Source organism: Capricornis sumatraensis, chromosome 23 (genome assembly GCF_032405125.1).
Source record: "Capricornis sumatraensis isolate serow.1 chromosome 23, serow.2, whole genome shotgun sequence".
Classification (NCBI taxonomy): domain Eukaryota; kingdom Metazoa; phylum Chordata; class Mammalia; order Artiodactyla; family Bovidae; genus Capricornis; species Capricornis sumatraensis.
Genome location: NC_091091.1, coordinates 44,102,389 through 44,121,403, shown reverse-complemented (window position 1 = coordinate 44,121,403; position 19,015 = coordinate 44,102,389). Strand labels below are relative to the sequence as shown.

Sequence of the window (19,015 nt, the reverse complement as noted above, 5' to 3'; positions counted from 1 at the left end):
GGAGTCGTGCGCACAGCAGCTGTAACCTCTGAGCAGAGCGACCTGTCTGCCACGGGGCCAAGGGCACAAGGCCCAGGCTGTGCGGGCAGGGGCTCCACGGCCGGCCAGAGCCTTCAGTGCATGGTCTCTGCACGGCACCCTTCTCCAACCCCAGGTCTGAAACTCAGACCCCGTATCGAAAGCTGCTTTCCCTACCACTCTCTGCTACTAACAGGCACCCAGGCCTCTCCAGGGGACAGTTACCAAAAAGTCACTGGATGCCCACAATCTGCTCTTCCATCTGGAAGGAAGAACGCCCTTTATTTTGGAGGCGAAAAACGAAACCCTGGAATCCACGAGGCAGGCAGGCTGACGGAGGCAGGCTCCCACGGGGCACTTACCTGAACTTCCCAGTCCGCACCTGCAGGGCTCTCATCCCGTACCGCTGGGCACCGCCCACATCGCCCACGATGTCGTCCCCGATCATGATGGCCTGTCGGGCAGACAGTGAAAGGCGCTGAGAAGCGGTGTCAGGACAGCTTTCTTCCTGCCCTCCCTCATCTTTTCTGACATCGTAAACCTCTTGATTTGATGTTTCAAACCACCATCGTACACATTAAACAAGGTAAGATTGTTGTCATATTGACTAAAAGTCAACCTGCTTGAATATATCTCCCACTGCCCGCCATGGGCTGCAGCTCTGAATGGTACGTATTTGCAGAATGTAAAATCAACGAACAGGTATCAGAGCAATTCGAGGTGGGCTTCCCTGGTGGCTGAGCGGTAAAGAATCCGCCTGTCAATGCAGGGCACACAGGTTCAATCCCTGATCCAGGAAGATCCCCCATGCCGAGGAGCAACTAAGCCCGTGCGCCACAGGTAACGAGCCTGGGCTCGAGCGCTGGGGAGCCACAGGTACCGAGCCTGGGCTCGAGCGCTGGGGAGCCACGGGTACCGAGCCTGGGCTCCAGCGCTGGGGAGCCACAGGTGCTGAAGCTCTAGAGCCCTAGAGCCCATGCTTGCAACGAGAGAAGCCCCCACAATGAGAAGCCCACGCTCCGCAACCAGAGAGCAGCCCCGGCTCCCCCAACTAGGGAAAAGCCCGCGCAGCAATGAAGACCCAGCACAGCCAGAAATAAACACACAGGTGCCCAAGGGACACACGGGGAGTTGACACTGTCTCACCTCTGCTCGAACACAGGCTGGATTTTACCGCCAGCCAAAACCTCTGTAGGGCTTCCCTTGGGGCTCAGCTGGTAAAGAATCCACCTGCAATGCAGGAGACCTGGGTTTGATCCCTGGGTTGGGAAGATCCCCTGAAGGAGGGAAAGGCTACCCGCTCCAGTACTCTGGCCTGGAGAATTCCATGGACTTTACAGTCCATGGGGTTGCAAAGAGTCGGACACGACTGAGCGACTTTTACTTTCACGAATACTCTGTAACCAGGTTATTTTGTAAAAGCCAAGCGAATTTCTGGCCAGTCTTTGTAGCCCCAAGGGAAAAGCTTTTACTTTCAATGCTGAGTTGACCACTTATAAAAAACAAAAAATTTATACAAACAGAAAGACACACACACACGTGCACGAAACACTCACAGCCTGGGTATCATTTCTAAAAGCAGCCCCTTCCCACCTGAAACAACTCGAAAACCAAACAAACCAGATGTAATCACAGTTTTCAAGACACTGGACATCAAGCAGTGAGGGACAAGTGCTGAGATACAGGAGAGACAGCCCTGTGAATTCCCCCGGGGACTGCCTTCAGGGTTTCCAGACTGTGAGCACAGGGAGGGGGAGTCAGGCGGAGCCCGGACCGCCTGAACTGAGCAGGTGCAGCTCAGAGCCGGGAGACCGAGGCAGGGTGTCGGAGAGGAGCAGGCACTGGGAGGACAGCGAGATCTACGGAAGGTCCCCCCGCAGGGTGCAGCGCCGGGCAGACTGCTGGTGAGCACAGGTGAGTGAGGAGACCACCCGAGGCCAGGGGAAGAGTCACACCAAAAATTAAAACAGAGCCGGACCTCCCGCAGAGTTGGGGAATGGCGCCTGTTCCCACTCATCAGCCTGGAAAGTTAGACTGGAAAACGTTATAATGCACAGGGCACCGGGGAGCATTCGGAGAAGCGTCTCGACTCAGCAGTGAGGAATACCCAGCCCTGGAGTAAACCCTGCTCTGTGCTGCCTCCCTAATTTTAAAAGCAAGATCTGGAAGGATCGAACTATTCCCAAGTGATTTGACTATATCCCAGAACAAAGCTCAAAAGCATTTCCCAGGTGGCACTAGTGGTAAAGAGAGGTGGGTTCAATCCCTGGGTGGGGAAGATCCCCTGGGGGAGGGCATGGCAACCCACTCCAGTATTCTGGCCTGGAGCATTCCATGGACAGAGGAGCCTGGTGGGCTTCAGTCCGTGGCGTCACAAAGAGTCAGACACAACTGAAACGACTTAGCACCCACACAGAAATGTCCAGCACTCAGAAAGATAAAATTTTATGAAAATGAAACCCATCCATGCAAAGATGACAAAGAATCACACACAATGAAGAGGAAAATCAACCAAAACTGAACTGGAACTGACCCAGATGTAAGAATCAGCAGACAAGGGCACTGGAGCAGTTGTTATAACTGTATTCCATACGTTCCCAAAGTTAAGTAGAGACAAATATCCAAATCAGGCTTCTAAAAGGGAAAACTACAATGTCTGGAAGGAAACACAAAAACACTTGATGAGATTAAATCCAGGTAAGACAATGAGGAGAAAAAGATTAATGAACTTGACACAGCAATAGAAACGATCCCAAATGAAACACAGAGAAAAATATATATATATATATTTTTAAGAAAATGACCAAATGACAAAACGTCAAAAAGCCTGGTGTAACTGGAATCCCTGAAAGCAAGATGTTCAGAGAGGAGACGGAAACAATATTTGATGAAATACTGTCTGAAAAATTTCCAAACTCAACAAAAATGATAAATCACAGCTCCAAGATCCCAATCAATACCAAGCCCAAGAAACATGAAGAAAGTTACATCGAAGCACAACACAGTCAAATTGCTCAAAACCAACGACAAGGAGAAAAACTTAAAAACAGCTGGAAGACTTAGAGAGTGAACTTATGGTGGCTGGCGGAAGGACTGGGAGGGGGGATAGAGAGTTTGGGATGAACAGGTGTACACACTGCTATATTTAAAATGGATAACCAACAAGGACACTTAAGAGGCCCAGACCATAGAACTGCTCAACAGTTACCAACCAAGAGTCGGGGACAAGCAGCACAGTCAGCATTCGCGCTGCTGAAACCTTAGCCATCTCTGGCAGGTGTCCTCTCAACATATCAACCTGTGTGATGAATGTTACCACTTAAATGGATTCATATTCTTTACGTGAAAGTGAAAGCCGCTCAGTCGTGTCTGACTCTTTGCGACCCCATGGACTATACAGTCCACGGAATTCTCCAGGCCAGAATACTGCAGCGGGTAGCCTTTCCCTTCTCCAGGGGATCTTCCCAACCCAGGGATCGAACCCAGGTCTCCCCGCACCGCCAGCAGATTCTTTACCGGCTGAGCCACAAGGGAAGCCCAAGAATACTGGAGTGGGTAACTTATCCCTTCTCCAGTGGATCTTCCTGACCCAGGGATCCAATTGGGGTCGGTTCTTTACGTAAATAAATGTATTTTTAAAGAAGAAAAAGAGCAGCCTCCCTCACTCAACTACCACACTGATTAAAAGCTCCAAAATATTTTCAGGAAACGATTCTGCTAGTGCAAGTCAAGTCTAACACATCAGACACCAAACACATTCCAGATACGCTCCCAAGACTGATCAGAAATGTCCTTGGTCGGAGGTCAGACAGCCTGAGGAACTGGGCTCCTGGGGCACAGTGAGTGTCCCGATGTTGATGGGGAGACAGGCTTTGAAACTGACAATTATTCTACAAGTTTCTCTGAAATTCAGATGCTGGGTAGGGCCAAGCAGTGAACAAATGCAGAAACCAAAACCAAGAAAAGTAAAAATGATGACCGTGAAGCAGTCACAAACTAGGGGACTCTTACCCATCTATTTGAACTCTGCCTGTGAGGAATCCAGATGGAATGGCCCTTCCATCTCAGAGTGGTAGGGGTGGAGACAGGGAATACAGAGGCCGGCCCCATGCGGCCAGCAGACTTGTCAGACTGAGCTCAAGGCTCAGATGGGGACACAGAAAGTCGGCCCGAAGTCCCAGCTGTGCGACGGGCTAGCCCTGCAATCTCGTGATCCACTTCAGTCTGTACAATGGGTACAACTAATGTGATATTTAAACAGAAACATGAAAGTTAAGCATCCAGGGCAGTGCCTGGACATAATAAGCTATCTGTACATGTTTAAAAGGAAAATACATTAGGAAACATTTTATTGAGGAAACTCCTAATCTAGCCGTATAAGAGACAGTCCACAGTCCTCACGACGGGCCTCCAGCGCTCCAGCCCTTCTGTATCAGGTCCTCTATGGGCCGGGCGGTGGGGACACAGTGACTTAGAAACACAGTCCCTGCGCTTGTGAAGCTCCCAGTGGAAGGCAGAAGACAGATGTTCATAAGGTAATTTCACACACACTTAGCCAGGACCCGTGATAAAGCGCAGGGAGGAAAAAAAGCAGGATGTGGTCAAGCCTGACCTCGTGGGGCTCGCAGTGGTCAGGGAAGGCTTCCTGGAGGAGGTGAGGTTTTGAGTTTGGCTCTGAAGGGAATGAGGTGTCAACCAGGCTAGGGGGTATAGGAGGAGGAAAGGTGACAGCCTTCGCCGAAGAAGACACCACATGTGTCAACCACAGGTCAATAAACCTGAAGCAAATGTCCTTGGAAGCATCTCCCGAATGGGCCTTCAAATAATGAGGAATCATGAGGCGCTTGTAGACAAGGGGACAAAGGCTGAGCGGGTGCCGCCCGGGCGCCAGGGAGGCAGTTTGAGGTGAACACGAGGGTTTCTAACAATTAGCACGGGCTGCCTCAGAGGTACCAGACCCTGGTCACTTAGTCATATTCCAGCAGAGACCAGAGGGACCTCCGTCAGAGAAGCTACTGCAGGACAAGGGCCCCAGGGAGCTTGAGCAGGTGGCTGATGACCACGAGGGCTGAGAATTCCGCTGACTGCTAGGAGCTGCGCCCCCTGCGGGACATACGAGGTACCTGAAATATACTGCATTTCGTCCGAAACTTCACACACCTCTGGGCTTTCCTCCACCCAAACTCATGTTCGCCAACGAGTGTTACACATACTATTGATGTACAATTTGATCTTAGGTAGAACAGGATGTACATTTTTAATACAACCATTAGTAGTTATTTTTAGAGTAATAATTCTGGTGATGATTCTGGTTTCCCATTTAGAGTAGGAATCAAAAGTTTCTTTTAGAATACACTTAAGTATATAGAATGAATCAATTTAAAGAAACATTAAGTTAATAATAGTGCCGCAGGCAAGTATTCAGATATGGCAAAGCTGGAATTTTTTTTTTTTTCCTAGAAAGTGATGCTGGGGAAAACACTGTCAAATCCAAATAGGTTCATTTTCATGTCTACAAGCTCCCATACAGTGTGTGGAAATCATCCGTCACCCAAGAAGAAACAACCAGTGCAACCCACGTTCCCTGAAGTGGGACCCGCCCCAGAGACGCTGCACACACACGCGAATCTAAGGGTACCTGCAAAGCCAGGTCACCTGGGCAAACACACAGCTCACCTGGCAGGAGAGGGCCGGCCACAAGCTCCAGTGGGAGATTCTGTGTTGATTTCTCAGGGAGCTGTCCTGACACTGACAGGTCAGCCTCTAAACATCCACTGCGGCTCCAGCTTAGGACCCTGTCCTCCGCTGCCAGGGATCCTGGGGGCCACCCTGCTAAAAGGCTCCTTGGAAATGAAACGGTCTTCCAATTATTAAACGTCATGCCTGGCATCTTTCTCACTCTGGGGAAAATATAGTTTTGCACACACACACACACACACACACACACACGTGTGCATGCAGCAGAAATTCCTCCCCACTCAGAACAGAGGCTCTGGGCCTTTCTGCGTGAGAACGTTTGCGGGTGGGACCCGTGGAGGCAGAACCAGGGAAACCTGGGCCATTGGAAGAAGCTCACCGAGGAGCAGCAGCTACGGTTCTGCCTGGTAACCCGACGGCTAAGCCCTGGCAGAGCCCAGAGCCGTGGGTGGGCGGAGGGGAGGGGCAGGGTGCAGGACCCCCGGGGTCCGCAGCCGCAGGCGCAGCGAGGCCTGTCTGGGCCAGCTTGTGGGCTCCGCATACCAAACGCGCTCCAGCCCCTGGGGAATCTCACAGATTTACTATCGGTGAAGGGCAATAACCACGCAAGGAGGAGCAATTATTGCCAAATCATTTAGGATTTAAAAAATCATTGGCAAGAAGATAGAGGTCAAGAGGTGCGCTGTCGGGGGAAATAAAAAAACCCTACCTGTCAGGCCTGGATTGCACTTCCTTTCTGACTGCAATATGGTGCAGGGAAGATGGAGACCCACACACCAAGCGGTCGGTTCCCACAGAACAGAGATGCAGGAGCCGGAGGCAGCACCAGAGCCCTTGAGGCAGGTTTTCAGGTCTGGGTGCAAGATGCAGAATTCATTTGTCCGTCTTAAATATCTATCTGCCCACCATATCTATCTGCCCAAATATCTATCTGTCTCCTCTTCCCGCCATCCTAGGTGCCAGGGGAAGAACCCATTCCAACAAGTGGCGATGTTTGGAACACAACTTCCAGTGAACGCCAAAGAGCTTTCCCAAGAAAGTTCACTTCTCATGAAACGTCTAGTGATTCCGAGGCTCTGCCAGGAGGAACACTTCTCCCCACCATGGGGTACCAAACAGCAGGGCTGGTGGTGAAACAGCAGTGACTCAGCCTGCACTTCAGCCCTGCGGGACTCGGACCCCTACTTAGAGCCGCCTCGAGAAAACACCTAGCTCTGGGAGGAGCCCCAGACCCTCAGCCTGCAGGCTCACATCTGGAGGCCGGTCATCGCTGAGGCAGCTCCCCCAGCGTCTGACACATTCGTAACGAATATATCAACACAGCAAAACTCCAGGTCGCTATTTTATATAAAGTAAGAAATAACGATATTGGTGAGGATGTTGGGAAATGAGCACTTGGCAAGTACAGCTGGTGAGGAAGCCGAATCGCTGTGGCATTTCTGAAATAGAAATGAACAATGTGCATTAGGGCATGGCAGCCACACCCCCAGGATTTCTAGGAAAACAATTTAAAATGTACCAAAGGAATACGAGGGTGTTCACGAGGCTTATGTACAAGAGGGAAACTGAAAGCAATCTAAACGTCCAACTCCTGAGGACTGTGAAAGCACGTTATGGTGGCAAGGGGCTGGGAGAACAGACCTGTGCTTAAGAACATTAGGTAGTCACTGTGACAGAATGCTCTGTAGCCACAAAAATTACTTTGTGGAAGTGCCTGAATCTGCACAAAGCAAACTATTCCCAAAGTTACAGGGCAGGGATGGGAATCAGGTTTCAAACAGCAGATGCAGGATTATCCAACTTTGTGTTAAAAACGTGTGTATGCATGCATGCTAAGCTGCTTCAGTCGTGTCTGACTCTTTGCGACCCCATGGACTGCAGCCTGCCAGGCTCCTCTGTCCATGGGATTCTCCAGGCAAGAATACTGCAGTGGGTTGCCATGTCCTTCTCCAGGGGACCTTCCTGACCCAGGGAATGAAACCATGTCCCTTATGTCTTCTGCAATGATGAGCAGGTTCTGTACCACCAGTGCCAGCTGGGAAGCCAGAAGCCCCCAGAAATGTGTGCACAGATCCCCCGCCCCCCACAAATTGGAAAGATTAAGCATGATTTGTGTTATTCCAGGTTAGGGGTTGAACATTTTTTTGTTCTCTTGTACTTTCTGAATTTTATCCACCTCCTTTAACAAATATGAGTTACCTCATCATCAGATTTTTTTATTTTTAATTGTATTTTGAGGCGAAGGAAAGCAAAATCTACTTTAAAAGGCGTTAGGGGAGGAAACGTCTTAGGGAAAAGCTGAGACAGGAGGTTTTAAAGGTCCCTTATGTCTGAGAAAAAGCACAAAGGCAGTCCCAGGTCTGGTATTTCCTGGAACCACCCCCCCACCACCACCCAGGGCTGGAGGCAGAGCCAAGTTCAAAGCTGGGCTGCAGCAGCTCAGGCCCTGTCTCTCCCGGTGCTCCCACCACCCCAGGAAGTGGTCCCCAAGCTGACACCCAAAGACCACGCACCCAGCTGGTGGGGAGGATGGGCTGGAAGAAGGCTCGGCCGACGAAAGAGAGAAGACAGGCCTTCCATGCAGACGTTCACGCCACACCCACAGGCCTCCCCGCCAAGGACACAGACTGTCCTTATGGCCCACACTTCGAATGAATGCCCTGAGAACCAGGGAACAAAATGACACAGCAAAGTCCTTGTCTTATGCCTGGCTCTCTTTGAATAAACCCACAAACCTCGTCCCCATTTTTTTTTTTTTTGGACACGCTGGTCTTGGTTGCGGTGTGTGGGATCTAGTTCCCTGACCAGGGATCGAACCTGGGCCCCTGCGTTGGGAGCACAGAGTCTCAACCACTGGGCACCAGGGAAGTCCCCTCGTCCCCACTGTCGATAGGCTGTTCTCAGAGTACTCACCGTTACCACCAGCAATCTTGTCTAGCTTTATTTTCTACATTCTGCCAACAAGACATATTTTAACATTTTATTTCAAAATGGAATATATCACACTACTAAATACACCTTTTCAAAGCTAAGTGTTCTGACATGTCACTGCCACCACCCTGAGAACTGGGGAGCAGCAGAGACCCAGAGGGACTGGGGGCCTCGGTCCACATCTGCAGAGGAATCCTGGCTCCAACAGCAGCTTTCATGTGACCACCCCGCAGTGCCCTGGTTCTCAACTGGGGGCGATTTTGCTCCCCGGGACATCTGGCAACATCTGGGAACACCTGTGGCTTCACAACTGGGGGACGATGGGGGTTGAAAAAAGAAAGTGAAGTTGCTCAGTCGTGTCCAACTCTTTGCAACCGCATGGACTAGAGCCCACCAGGCTCCTCTGTCCATGGGATTTTCCAGGCAAGAATACTAGAGTGGGTTGCCATTTCCTTCTCCTGGGGGTCTTCCCTACCCAGGGATCGAACTCAGGTCTCCCACATTGTAGGCAGACGCTTTACTGTCTGAGCCACCAAGGAAGTTGGGGGACGATGGGGGTTACCCACACCACAAATAATGATCTGGCCCCAAAATGTCAACAGTGCCAAGGCTGAGAAACCCTGCCTTAACCTTAAGATGGGAACGCAAGCACACGATGGGGGACTGGAGTAAGGATTTCAGAAAGTACCCGGGAATGTGACAGGTCCCAGGTGTGCCTGGCACGTGTGGGGCTCAAGCCTCAGGTTCTTCATCTGTGAAATGGGGGTCCTCAGCTTCCAGGCTGCCAAGCACTGGCTTCTGGGGCTAAGCACTGTGGTCTGAACGGTCTCCATTTCCATTAAACACGTACAGTTTACAGGTGATGGAGTTTCTCAGGATCATGGAAAACTGCCAAAACCTTCGCATCATTTGGGCTTTGGTATGCAGCAATAAAACCACCCACTGATTCAGAAGCCTTCAACTATGAGAATTAGGTATTTCTAGAAGTAACCTTTCAGAGAAGGCAATGACACCCCACTCCAGTACTCTTGCCTGGAAAATCCCATGGACGGAGAAGCCTGGTAGGCTGCAGTCCATGGGGTCACTAAGAGTCAGACACGACTGAGCGACTTCACTTTCACTTTTCACTTTCATGCATTGGAGAAGGAAATGGCGACCCACTCCAGTATTCTTGCTTGGAGAATCCCAGGGACGGCGGAGCCTGGTGGGCTGCCGTCTATGGGGTCGCACAGAGTTGGACACGACTAAAGAGACTTAGCAGCAGCAGCAACAGCAGAAGTAACCCTTAAGGTATGTTATTCTTTGCCTTATTAGCGAATCCCAGAAAGGCCCTGGTTACCTCAAAGAGGCCGGCCTTTCCAATCTATTAGAGTAATCCCGGCAATCTGTTATTTCTAGGCTATCAAGGAAAGGTTAAAACGAAAATTGGATCTGGGGAGTTATGGCCATTTCGAGTGCAGGTGGAAAACTCGGCAGCGAGAAGCAGCTCTGGGCTTGGGAAGAAGCAGTTATCAAGGGAAATGACTGGTGATAACTTTATTGATTAAAGCAGCTTGAAAAATGTAAGGTTTGCCACAGCCTGGCACTTGAGCGGCAAGATAGCCCCTCGCGGGCATTGCTCATTAAAAATAGAGAAGCAGGAGCAGACAATTATTACCCTGTGCATAAGACACAGTTCATTCAAAATGGCCTTGTTTTGAAATACCGCTTTAAAATGCCTACAAATCCTGAGGCTTGAATAACTTAATGGACAATTTAGAAAAAGGGTTGGGGGGGGGGGTGTGTTAAGAACATGCCATTGCCCATCAGCTGTCAAGAGGGGGAGACAGAGAGGATGATAACGCGGGAGGGAAGACGCAGCTTTTTTATCTGGGCTCAGGGTCACCAGAGAAAACAATTCCCTGGTGACCCAGGCCCACAGAGGCTCACATGCCTGGACAGCCAAGCCAGGAATTCAAACCCCCTAACCCCCACCCCGGTCCCCACGGCCCTAGCATCCGCCAAACGAGAAGTCTGATCAACCTGAACCCTCAAAGGGCCTCAGTGCCTCGTCGGAGGGTGTGGGGGAGGGCGGTTTCTCATTCACAATGTGAAAGATGTTGACCGTAAAAGTAACAGGAAAGTGAAGTCGCTCAGTCGTGTTCGACTCTTTGCAACCCCGTGGACTGTAGCCCACCAGGCTCCTCCGTCCATGGGATTCTCCAGGCAAGAATACTGGAGTGGGGTGCCATTTCCTTCTGCAGGGGATCTTCCCAAGTCTCCTGCATTGCAAGCAGACGCTTTAACCTCTGAGCCAACCGGAAACACCAAACGAATGAATAAAAGGTGAGAGGGAAGGGGGTTAACCAAGGTCAGCTCTGCAAAGACAACCAAGACATTATCACATCTTAATACTCGGTTCGTCTGGTCTTAATTTCTAGGCAGTGACAGTCTGCTGTTTTGCTGGTTGGGGGAGGTGGGGGAGACTGCCAACAGATGGCTGTGACCGTAGTGCTGACGTAATTCTAAATACTGATTTTTCTAACTCAAATTACAACAGCAACCTTTCTCCCACTCTATTAAAAAAAAAAAAAAAGGATCTTAAGAATGTATTCTTTCAAATTCCCTATGAGCAGGATACAAATATTATGTAGTTGCTTATATTTAAGAAATGGAAAGCCAAGCTATGATATTTATAAAAAAGGACTCTGTGACCAGAGATGGGTGGGAAGAGTAGGGAAAGGCCAAAAGCTAGAGGTCCCTGAAAGTATCTTGTTTCATGGATCTGATTTCAGATCCATGTGAATTTTTACGTAACTGTAAAACAAATTTAAATGTTGGAAAGCAAATCCCTTAAAAATTGGAAATACAGTGAGTTCAAGGGTCCTGTTGGTGACACACACACACCCCCAGTGAAATAATGGTGGCTTTAAAAAAACAGTTTGGGGGGACTTCCGGGTGGTCCAGTGGTTTAAGAATCTGCTTTCCAAAGCCGGGGACGTAAGCTGGATCCCTGGTCAGGGAATTAAGGTCCCACATGCCTCGGGCCCGCAGCTACTGAAGCCGGTGCGCGGAGACCCCACACTCCACAACAAGAGAAGCCGCCGCGGCGAGAAGCCCGCGCACCGCAACGGGAGGCAGAGGCAGCTCGTGGACGCTTCTGCCGGCCAAGGATGGGGTCCTTTGAACACGAGTAACTGCAGTGGAGGAGAACGCATCGACTGCGCTTTTACCTACCTATCTATAGCGCTAGAGTTTTAAATCCCCAAGGCACTGGGAGAGTGCTAGCGAGCCAACGCACTCTGAAAGCTCATAAATAACAGCAAAGAAACAGGCATTTGTCTGGAGTTTCGTACATGAACTGTACTTCGTGGGATCAGATGATGGGTGGGGAGTTCCCCTATACAGAAGTCATCCAGAGAAAAAGAGAGGCAGGAATGACACAGGATTCAAGCATCACCGTTTCGCAGAACTCAGTGGATACATGGGGTCATGTGCCAATCACTCACAGCTGCTAACACCACAGGAGACGCCTGGGCCCTGGAGGAGGATGCACTGTCCCCCATAAAGCAGTCGTCGGAAAACCGAAACAGACGCTCAGGAAGCTTCCTGGTCTAACCATCAACACACAGGAAACCAGGGCGGCATGAGACAGGACAGGCTGAGGCGCAATCCACAAAACCCGGATTGTGGCGAGCTCTACAGGGCCGACGGCCCAGACGCTTCCTCACAACGCGGCAAGGAATCCAAGAGGGAGACGGGGAAGGTGTGGGAGCAGACAGATGAGCAAACACCTGGGAATCACACCAACCAGTCACAGTGCAAGGACCTCATTCAGGTACTGATTCAAACAAATTGCAAGCGACGCAACAATTATATGACAATGAGGGAAATGTGAATAATGGCTGGACATTTAAAGGTAACAAGGAGTTATTAGTATTACTAACACTTGGATGTCGTAATGACTATCTGTGTTTTTAAAAGATTTCCTATCCTAGAGACACTTGGAAATATCTGCAGATGAAGTGATGATTTGCATCTGAGGGATGATTCAAAATAAACAGGGGAGAGGAGAGATAAGTGTATAGATTAAATGAGCTGCTGAGTGAAAGAAAGTAAAAGTGTTAGTCACTCAGTCGTGTCTGACTCCTTGTGACCCCATGGACTGTAGCCTGCTAGGCTCCTGTGTCCGTGGAATTTTCCAGGCAAGAATACTGGAGTGGATAGCCATTCTCTTCTCCAGGGAATCTTCCCGACCCAGGGATTGAACTCGGGTCTCCTGCATTGCAGGCAGATTCTTTTACCATCTAAGCCACCACGAAGTCTGCAGCTAGTCATCTCCAAAGGGGTCCCAGTGTTCAAATATGGGACAATCTGGGCAAGAAAATGACAGCAGGCATGGATTGTGACTCATGGAATAAAACAGAGATCCTTGAGTCTATGTTGGAGTAAATTAAAAGGCAAGTGGGAGGAAAAGGAAAGCTCTTCCTTACAGTGAATTCTAATGAATAAATATGAAGGAACTACGGAAATGGAAAATCACCCCTTGGCAAACACCATGGTGACAACTGTTACAAGTATGAGCTGTCCATGGATGCTGAAATCAGGAGAGGAAAAGGATGACTTGTAAGAGGATATTCACATGGGACCAAAACACTCCCCCCCCCCAAGACACAAAGGGACATAGCAACTTTGCAGTGAAGAGCAGGGCACCTCCGATGGGGGTCTAAGTGGCCGCCACCAACAATGGGCAGAGTGCCCGCCTGTGCCTCCTGAAGGGACACACCCCCAGGGCCCAGCACTGTGTCTGTGAAACGCATGACCAGGATTAAACATGCCAGAAATGCAAAACCTACACTTAAGTCATGAGGAAACAGCAGGGACATTCTATGAAGAAACTGGCCAGTACTCTTCCAAAGGGCTTTCCAGGTGGCGCTACTGGTAAAGAACCCGCCTGCCAATGCAGGAGACATAAGAGAGGTGGGTTCAATCCCTGGGTCAGGAGGATCCCCTGGATGAGGGCATGGCAACCCACTCCAGTATTCTTGCCTGGAGAATCTCATGGACAGAGGAGCCTGGTGGGCTACAGTCCAGGGGTCTGCAAAGAGTCAGACACAACTGAAGTGACTTAGCATGCATGCACTCTTCCGAAACTACCAGGGTCCTGAAGGACAAAGACAGACAGGAACTGCTCACAGTAAAGGGTGTGGGGGGTGGGGCGGTGGGGGTATGACACCAATACAGCATGTCCAGAAACAGAGGGTCCCTGGGCTAGTCAACATCAGAGTCAAGGTTGATTTCCCCCTTTTATAATCGTCCGGTTCTCGTTAGGGAAGATGTTAGCCTTTGGGGACGCTCTAAGGACACATGGGAATTCTCCGCACTATTTTTGCAACCTCTCTCTGCATGGGAAATTGCTTCAGAATGAACAGTTAAACACAGTTTTTAAAAGTGCTTATTAGCTGATAATTACTGATGGATACCTGGGGTCTCATTATATTCCTCTCTCAATGTCAACAGATATTTGAAACGCTCCATGAAAGGAAGTTAAAAAGAGACTGGTTTAAAAGACAAGACAACCTTATTTGGATTCAATTCAAAGAAATCTACATAAAAGACATTTCTGAGACAGCCAAGGAAATTTAAATATGAGCTGGTATAGATAATACTAAGGAATTACGACTGATTTTGTTAGGGAGGGTTTTTTTTCTTTTAGGTAGGGTTTTTTTTTTTCAACATGAAAAAATAAGATAAAAGTTACCAATGTAGCCATTTTAAAGTGTACAAATCAGGGGCATTAAAGTACACTCACAGTGTTGTAAAACCATCACCACCGCTGAGTTCCAGACATTTTTATCACCCCAAAAGGAGACCTCATACCCACTGGCAGTCACTCCCCATTCCTCCCCACTCCCAGCCCCTGGCAGCCACTAGTCTATGAATATTTTGCGTCTCTGTAGGTTTGCCTGTTCTGGATTATTGGACTTCCCTGGTGGTTCAGCAGTAAAGAATCTGCCTCCAATGCAGGAGCCCTGGATTCGATCCCTGGGTCAGGAAGATCCCCTGGAGAAGGGAATGGCAATCCAATTCCAATATTCTTGCCTGAGAAATCCCTCATGGAGAGGAGCCTGGCTTTCTGCAGTCCTCGGGGTTGCAAAGAGTCGGATACAACTTAGCGACTAAATAACAAGTCTGGACACTGCATGTAGTATATAAACATTAAATATATACATTGTGGCCTTTTGTAACTGGCCTCTTTCACTTACCATAATGTTTTCAAGGTTCATCCACGCAGCAGTATTTTTCATTATTTCATTCTTTTTAAGGCTGATATATTCCACTAGGACAATAGATCACATTTCTTTCACCCATTCATTTGTTGATGAACACGTGCACTATTCCCACCTTTTGGCTACTGTGAACAGTGCTGCTATGAACATTCATGTGTAAGTTTTTGTTTGAACACTGGTTTTCAATTCTTTTGGATATACACCTAGGAGTGGAATTGCGGGAGTCATACAAGAATTCCACATTCAACTTCCCATGGAACTGTTTTCCATAGTGGCTGTATTTCATAGTGGGTTCTCCATTTTACATGTGTACCAGTATTCCTATATTAGGGTTCCAATTTCTCCACATCCTCCCAGTTCAGTTCAGTCACTCAGCTGTGACCGACTCTTTGCGCACGGACTGCAGCACACCAGGCTTCCCTGTCTATCACCAACTCCTGGAGTTTACTCAAACTCATGTCCATTGAGTTGGTGATACCTTCCAACCATCTCATCCTCTGTCGTCCCCTTCTCCTCCCGCCTTCAACCTTTCCTAGCATCAGGGTCTTTTCCAATGAGTTGGTTCTTTGCATCAGGTAGCCAAATTATTGGAGTTTCAGCTTCAGCATCAATCCTTCCAATGAATATTCAGGATTGATTTCCTTTAGGATTGACTTGACTTGACATCCTCCCAACGCTTGTTATTTTCCTTTTAAAACTATTATGGTTGTCCAAGCGGGTGTGAGGTGGGATCTCACTGTGGTTTTGATTTGCATTTCCTGAATGAGAGATAATGCTGAACACCTTTTTGTGTTTTTTCCATCACTGTTAAATGTCTTAATGCATTGTAATCAGGTCAAAAACAACCATCGCTTTTTGAAAGGCATACTATGATCTGAAAGGCTATAACATTAAGTATGGAATTTGCTTTATAATACAGCAGCAAAAAAAGTAAATTTCCAAAAAGAACAAAAAGGGATAGAAGAAGGGAATACGATACAAGCTTTTAAATGTTGCGTCTGCATGATAGACAGACGAGGAGAGTCATTGTGTCTTTCTGCTTTTGAGCACGTTTGACATTTGCCACAATAAAACAAATTGTAACATTTGTCATGACGAACTGAAGTCATGAAAACCAGGTTATTTATTCCTGTCACCTTCACTCATTCAAAACTTGTGTCTGCTCTACCAGCCTCACAGGTCCCAGTGAGGGACCCCCGAGACCTGTGCTTTCTGACTTTCAGGTGAGGTTTGGGTGCTGGGGTTCCAGACTTCCACAGCTGTGTGCTCTTTTTCTAAGCATTGTGAGAGACCAGCGCTCTAGACTGGAACACGTGTGGAAAATTCTGGTCCAACAGGGAGGAAGCAGCAAGGGGACCCTGGGGGCACCAGCCTTGCCATAAGATGCTGACATGGACCCGTGGTGCCCTGTCCAAAACAGACAGGAGCCCCTGGCCGCCTGCAGACGCATACCCGCTGTTTCTCCAACAACGCTGTCAAGACCCCACCAGCTGGAGGGGACCAGCTCACTCTACCTGGGAAGCGGGGAGGGAAGATGCTAAAATCATAACTGCTTTTTTTTTTTCCTTTGGAGATGTATGTTTGGAAGGCAATATGTGTCAAAAGCAGTTATAATGTGGGACTTCCCTGCTGGTCCAGTGGTTAAGACTCTGCACCCCCAATGCAGGAAGCATGAGTTTGATTCCTGGTCGGAGAACTAAGATCCCGCAGGCCGACTGGTGTGGTCAGAAAGACAAGCTGTAATGTAAAGGTGGCCAGGTGCATGATTTTATTCCTGCATATTCTTCTCATCTTGCTGGACACTGTCTTTCCAATGAAATAGTTTTAGTACACTGACCAGACTTGTCAATTCTGATCCTTCCAAACAAGCAGCAAAAATCTTAGGAAAAGCCACGAGCATTTCTCTTTCTCACTCTTGTTTAGTCGTGAAGTCCTATCCGACTCTTTGCAACCCTATGGACTGTAGCCCACCAAGCTCCTCTGTCCCTGGGATTTCCCGGGCAAGAATACTGGAGTGGGTTGCCATCTCCTTCTCCAGGGGATCCTCCCAACTCAGGGACTGAACCCTTAGACTGATACTGATTTGATAGGTTGAGAACGTTCAGTGGGCCTCCTTGGCTGTCTTTCCCCATCTTCCTAGTCAGATCAGCCCTCTTGCCTGGGGATGGAGGAGGGAGGGGGATACCAGCTTGGCTGCCTGAGTCCCCAGACTCATTTCACGCGCCCAGGCTGCCCCCCGGCGAGCACTCTGGCCTCCCCCGACAGCTGCCTCCACGTACATACTTCGTGGGGAGCCGGCTTACCTCGTGGGCTTCCACCCCCATCTCTTGCAGGGCGGTCTTGAAAAACTCAGGGGAAGGCTTTCCCACCACCTCAGCTTCGATACCACAGGCATACTGGGGGAGAGAGAAGGACATGGCGTGGGCTGGGGACCAAGGGATGGTGGAGGGGAACCCTGGCCTGGTGAAATCCTCCCCCTGGACAATCAAAAAGAAAGGCTCCAGTGTGCACCCAGGGGCCTCTAAGGGGCAAGACAACATGGTCCAGAGGCTTGTGAGTGAGCGTCACAACCGGGCTGCCCAGGGTGCTGGGGGCACCCCCACCAGGCCCCTGCCACCTGCCCCAGGGCCAGAAGACCTCCGGGGCGTTAGGGGCTCTCCTCTGCAGTCCCACTTCTCCTCCCTTCCCCTCCCCCCTCCCCCAGCTCTGTCTCAGGTCCTCCTCCAGCAGATAAAAGGCCCAGGGCCCCAGCCCTCCCACCTGAGTGCAGGTAGGCAGGCGCCAAGGCGGCAGTGACCCGGGGCTGACCTGGGCGGGGAGCCCAGCTGAGCCCAGCCCTGGAAACTGGAGGAGGGGACTGGGAAGGAGTCCAGCTAGCACACACGGAGTCTGAGGTGCTGAGGAGTCTGAGGTGCTGAGGAGTCTGAGGTGCTGAGGAGTCTGAGGGGCCGAGGAGTCTGAGGTGCTGAGGAGTCTGAGGTGCTGAGGAGTCTGAGGGGCTGAGGAGTCTGAGGGGCTGAGGAGTCTGAGGTGCTGAGGAGTCTGAGGTGCTGAGGAGTCTGAGGGGCCGAGGAGTCTGAGGTGCTGAGGAGTCTGAGGTGCTGTAGGAAAGCAGGGCGAGGGACGAGGCGGGTGCACAGGGATCTTAAGGAGCCAAGAACCCGGAGGAGAGGCGCAGAGCATGCCGGGAGGGCCAGCGGGGCAGAGGCCAGGGGTGCGGGGTCGGGGTCCTGGGGGGCGGACGGGGAGCGAGCGACAGGGAGCAGGGGGACGACCAGCGCAGCTGAGGGGCCAGGCTCCAGAGGAGGCGAAGGGCCGGGCTTGAAGCCGCGAACACGGCGTCCGACTTGGAAAACATAAAGGCACGGGGAACGCCGAGCACCCCGGCTTCTCCGGGGAGACCAGGACATCCCGGAAGGCCCTGAGACCGGAAGAGGGTCAGGCGGACCCAGGCAGGTACCTCAAGCGCCTTCACGTAGGGACCGACGTCCAGCATCAGGCCAGAGGTCTCCTTGTAGTAGCGTCTAGAAAAGAGCCAAGGGGGACAGGGTGAGCTGAGCCCAGGGACCTGGGAAGCGCCCAGGGAAAGACTGCCCTGTCCTGGTTCTGGGCCGGCCCAAGAGGGCTGTCACGGGCCAGGGTGAGGGCAGACGCCACGCTGAGAGTGACCGATGGGGGTCAGCACAACAGAGCCCAGCAGTGGCCAGTACGCCGGGGCAGGGCGGGGGGAGAAGGAGGAGGGGAGAGATGGGGGCCGGCAGCTCTCAGTCAGAATGGCCCCCTGCTGCCAGCCGCGTGGGGACCCCACCACAGTGATGAATGGGGGGCCCCAGGGACAGCTGGGTCCAGTTGCTAACACAGAGAAACACAAGTGACCTGTGTTCTGGGAAAGGGCAGCCGGTCCACAGAGCGTGTGGCGAACCCCTAATTGCTAATAATTAACCCCTAATTGCTGCCTGGAGAAGAAAACGCCATTAGTTCCACAGCATCTCCTAGCAGCCGGAGGGTCAGCAGAGGTGCCAGGCCTCACGGGCGCCAGATGCTTCTGTGAGATGACAACTGTTTCTTCCCCGTCTCGCTGGAGGCTGAGACGGCTTGGC

The 19,015-nt window shown here is 50.5% G+C and overlaps 1 protein-coding gene across 2 annotated transcripts in view; it reads right to left on the bottom strand.

Moving 5' to 3' along the window:
- Positions 1–19,015, bottom strand: part of LHPP (phospholysine phosphohistidine inorganic pyrophosphate phosphatase) — a 126,260-nt gene that overhangs the window by 81,610 nt on the left and 25,635 nt on the right. Inside the window, exons 4-6 of one of the 2 annotated variants that reach the window (XM_068961621.1) lie at positions 18,376–18,439; positions 17,219–17,311; positions 381–472 (exon numbers count right to left, since the gene is read on the bottom strand). The exons of the other annotated variant lie outside the window; for it this stretch is intronic. Of the exons in view, the coding sequence (XP_068817722.1) occupies positions 381–472; positions 17,219–17,311; positions 18,376–18,439 (249 nt within the window). The remainder of the gene's footprint in view (positions 1–380; positions 473–17,218; positions 17,312–18,375; positions 18,440–19,015) is intronic. 2 annotated transcript variants of the gene reach the window in all.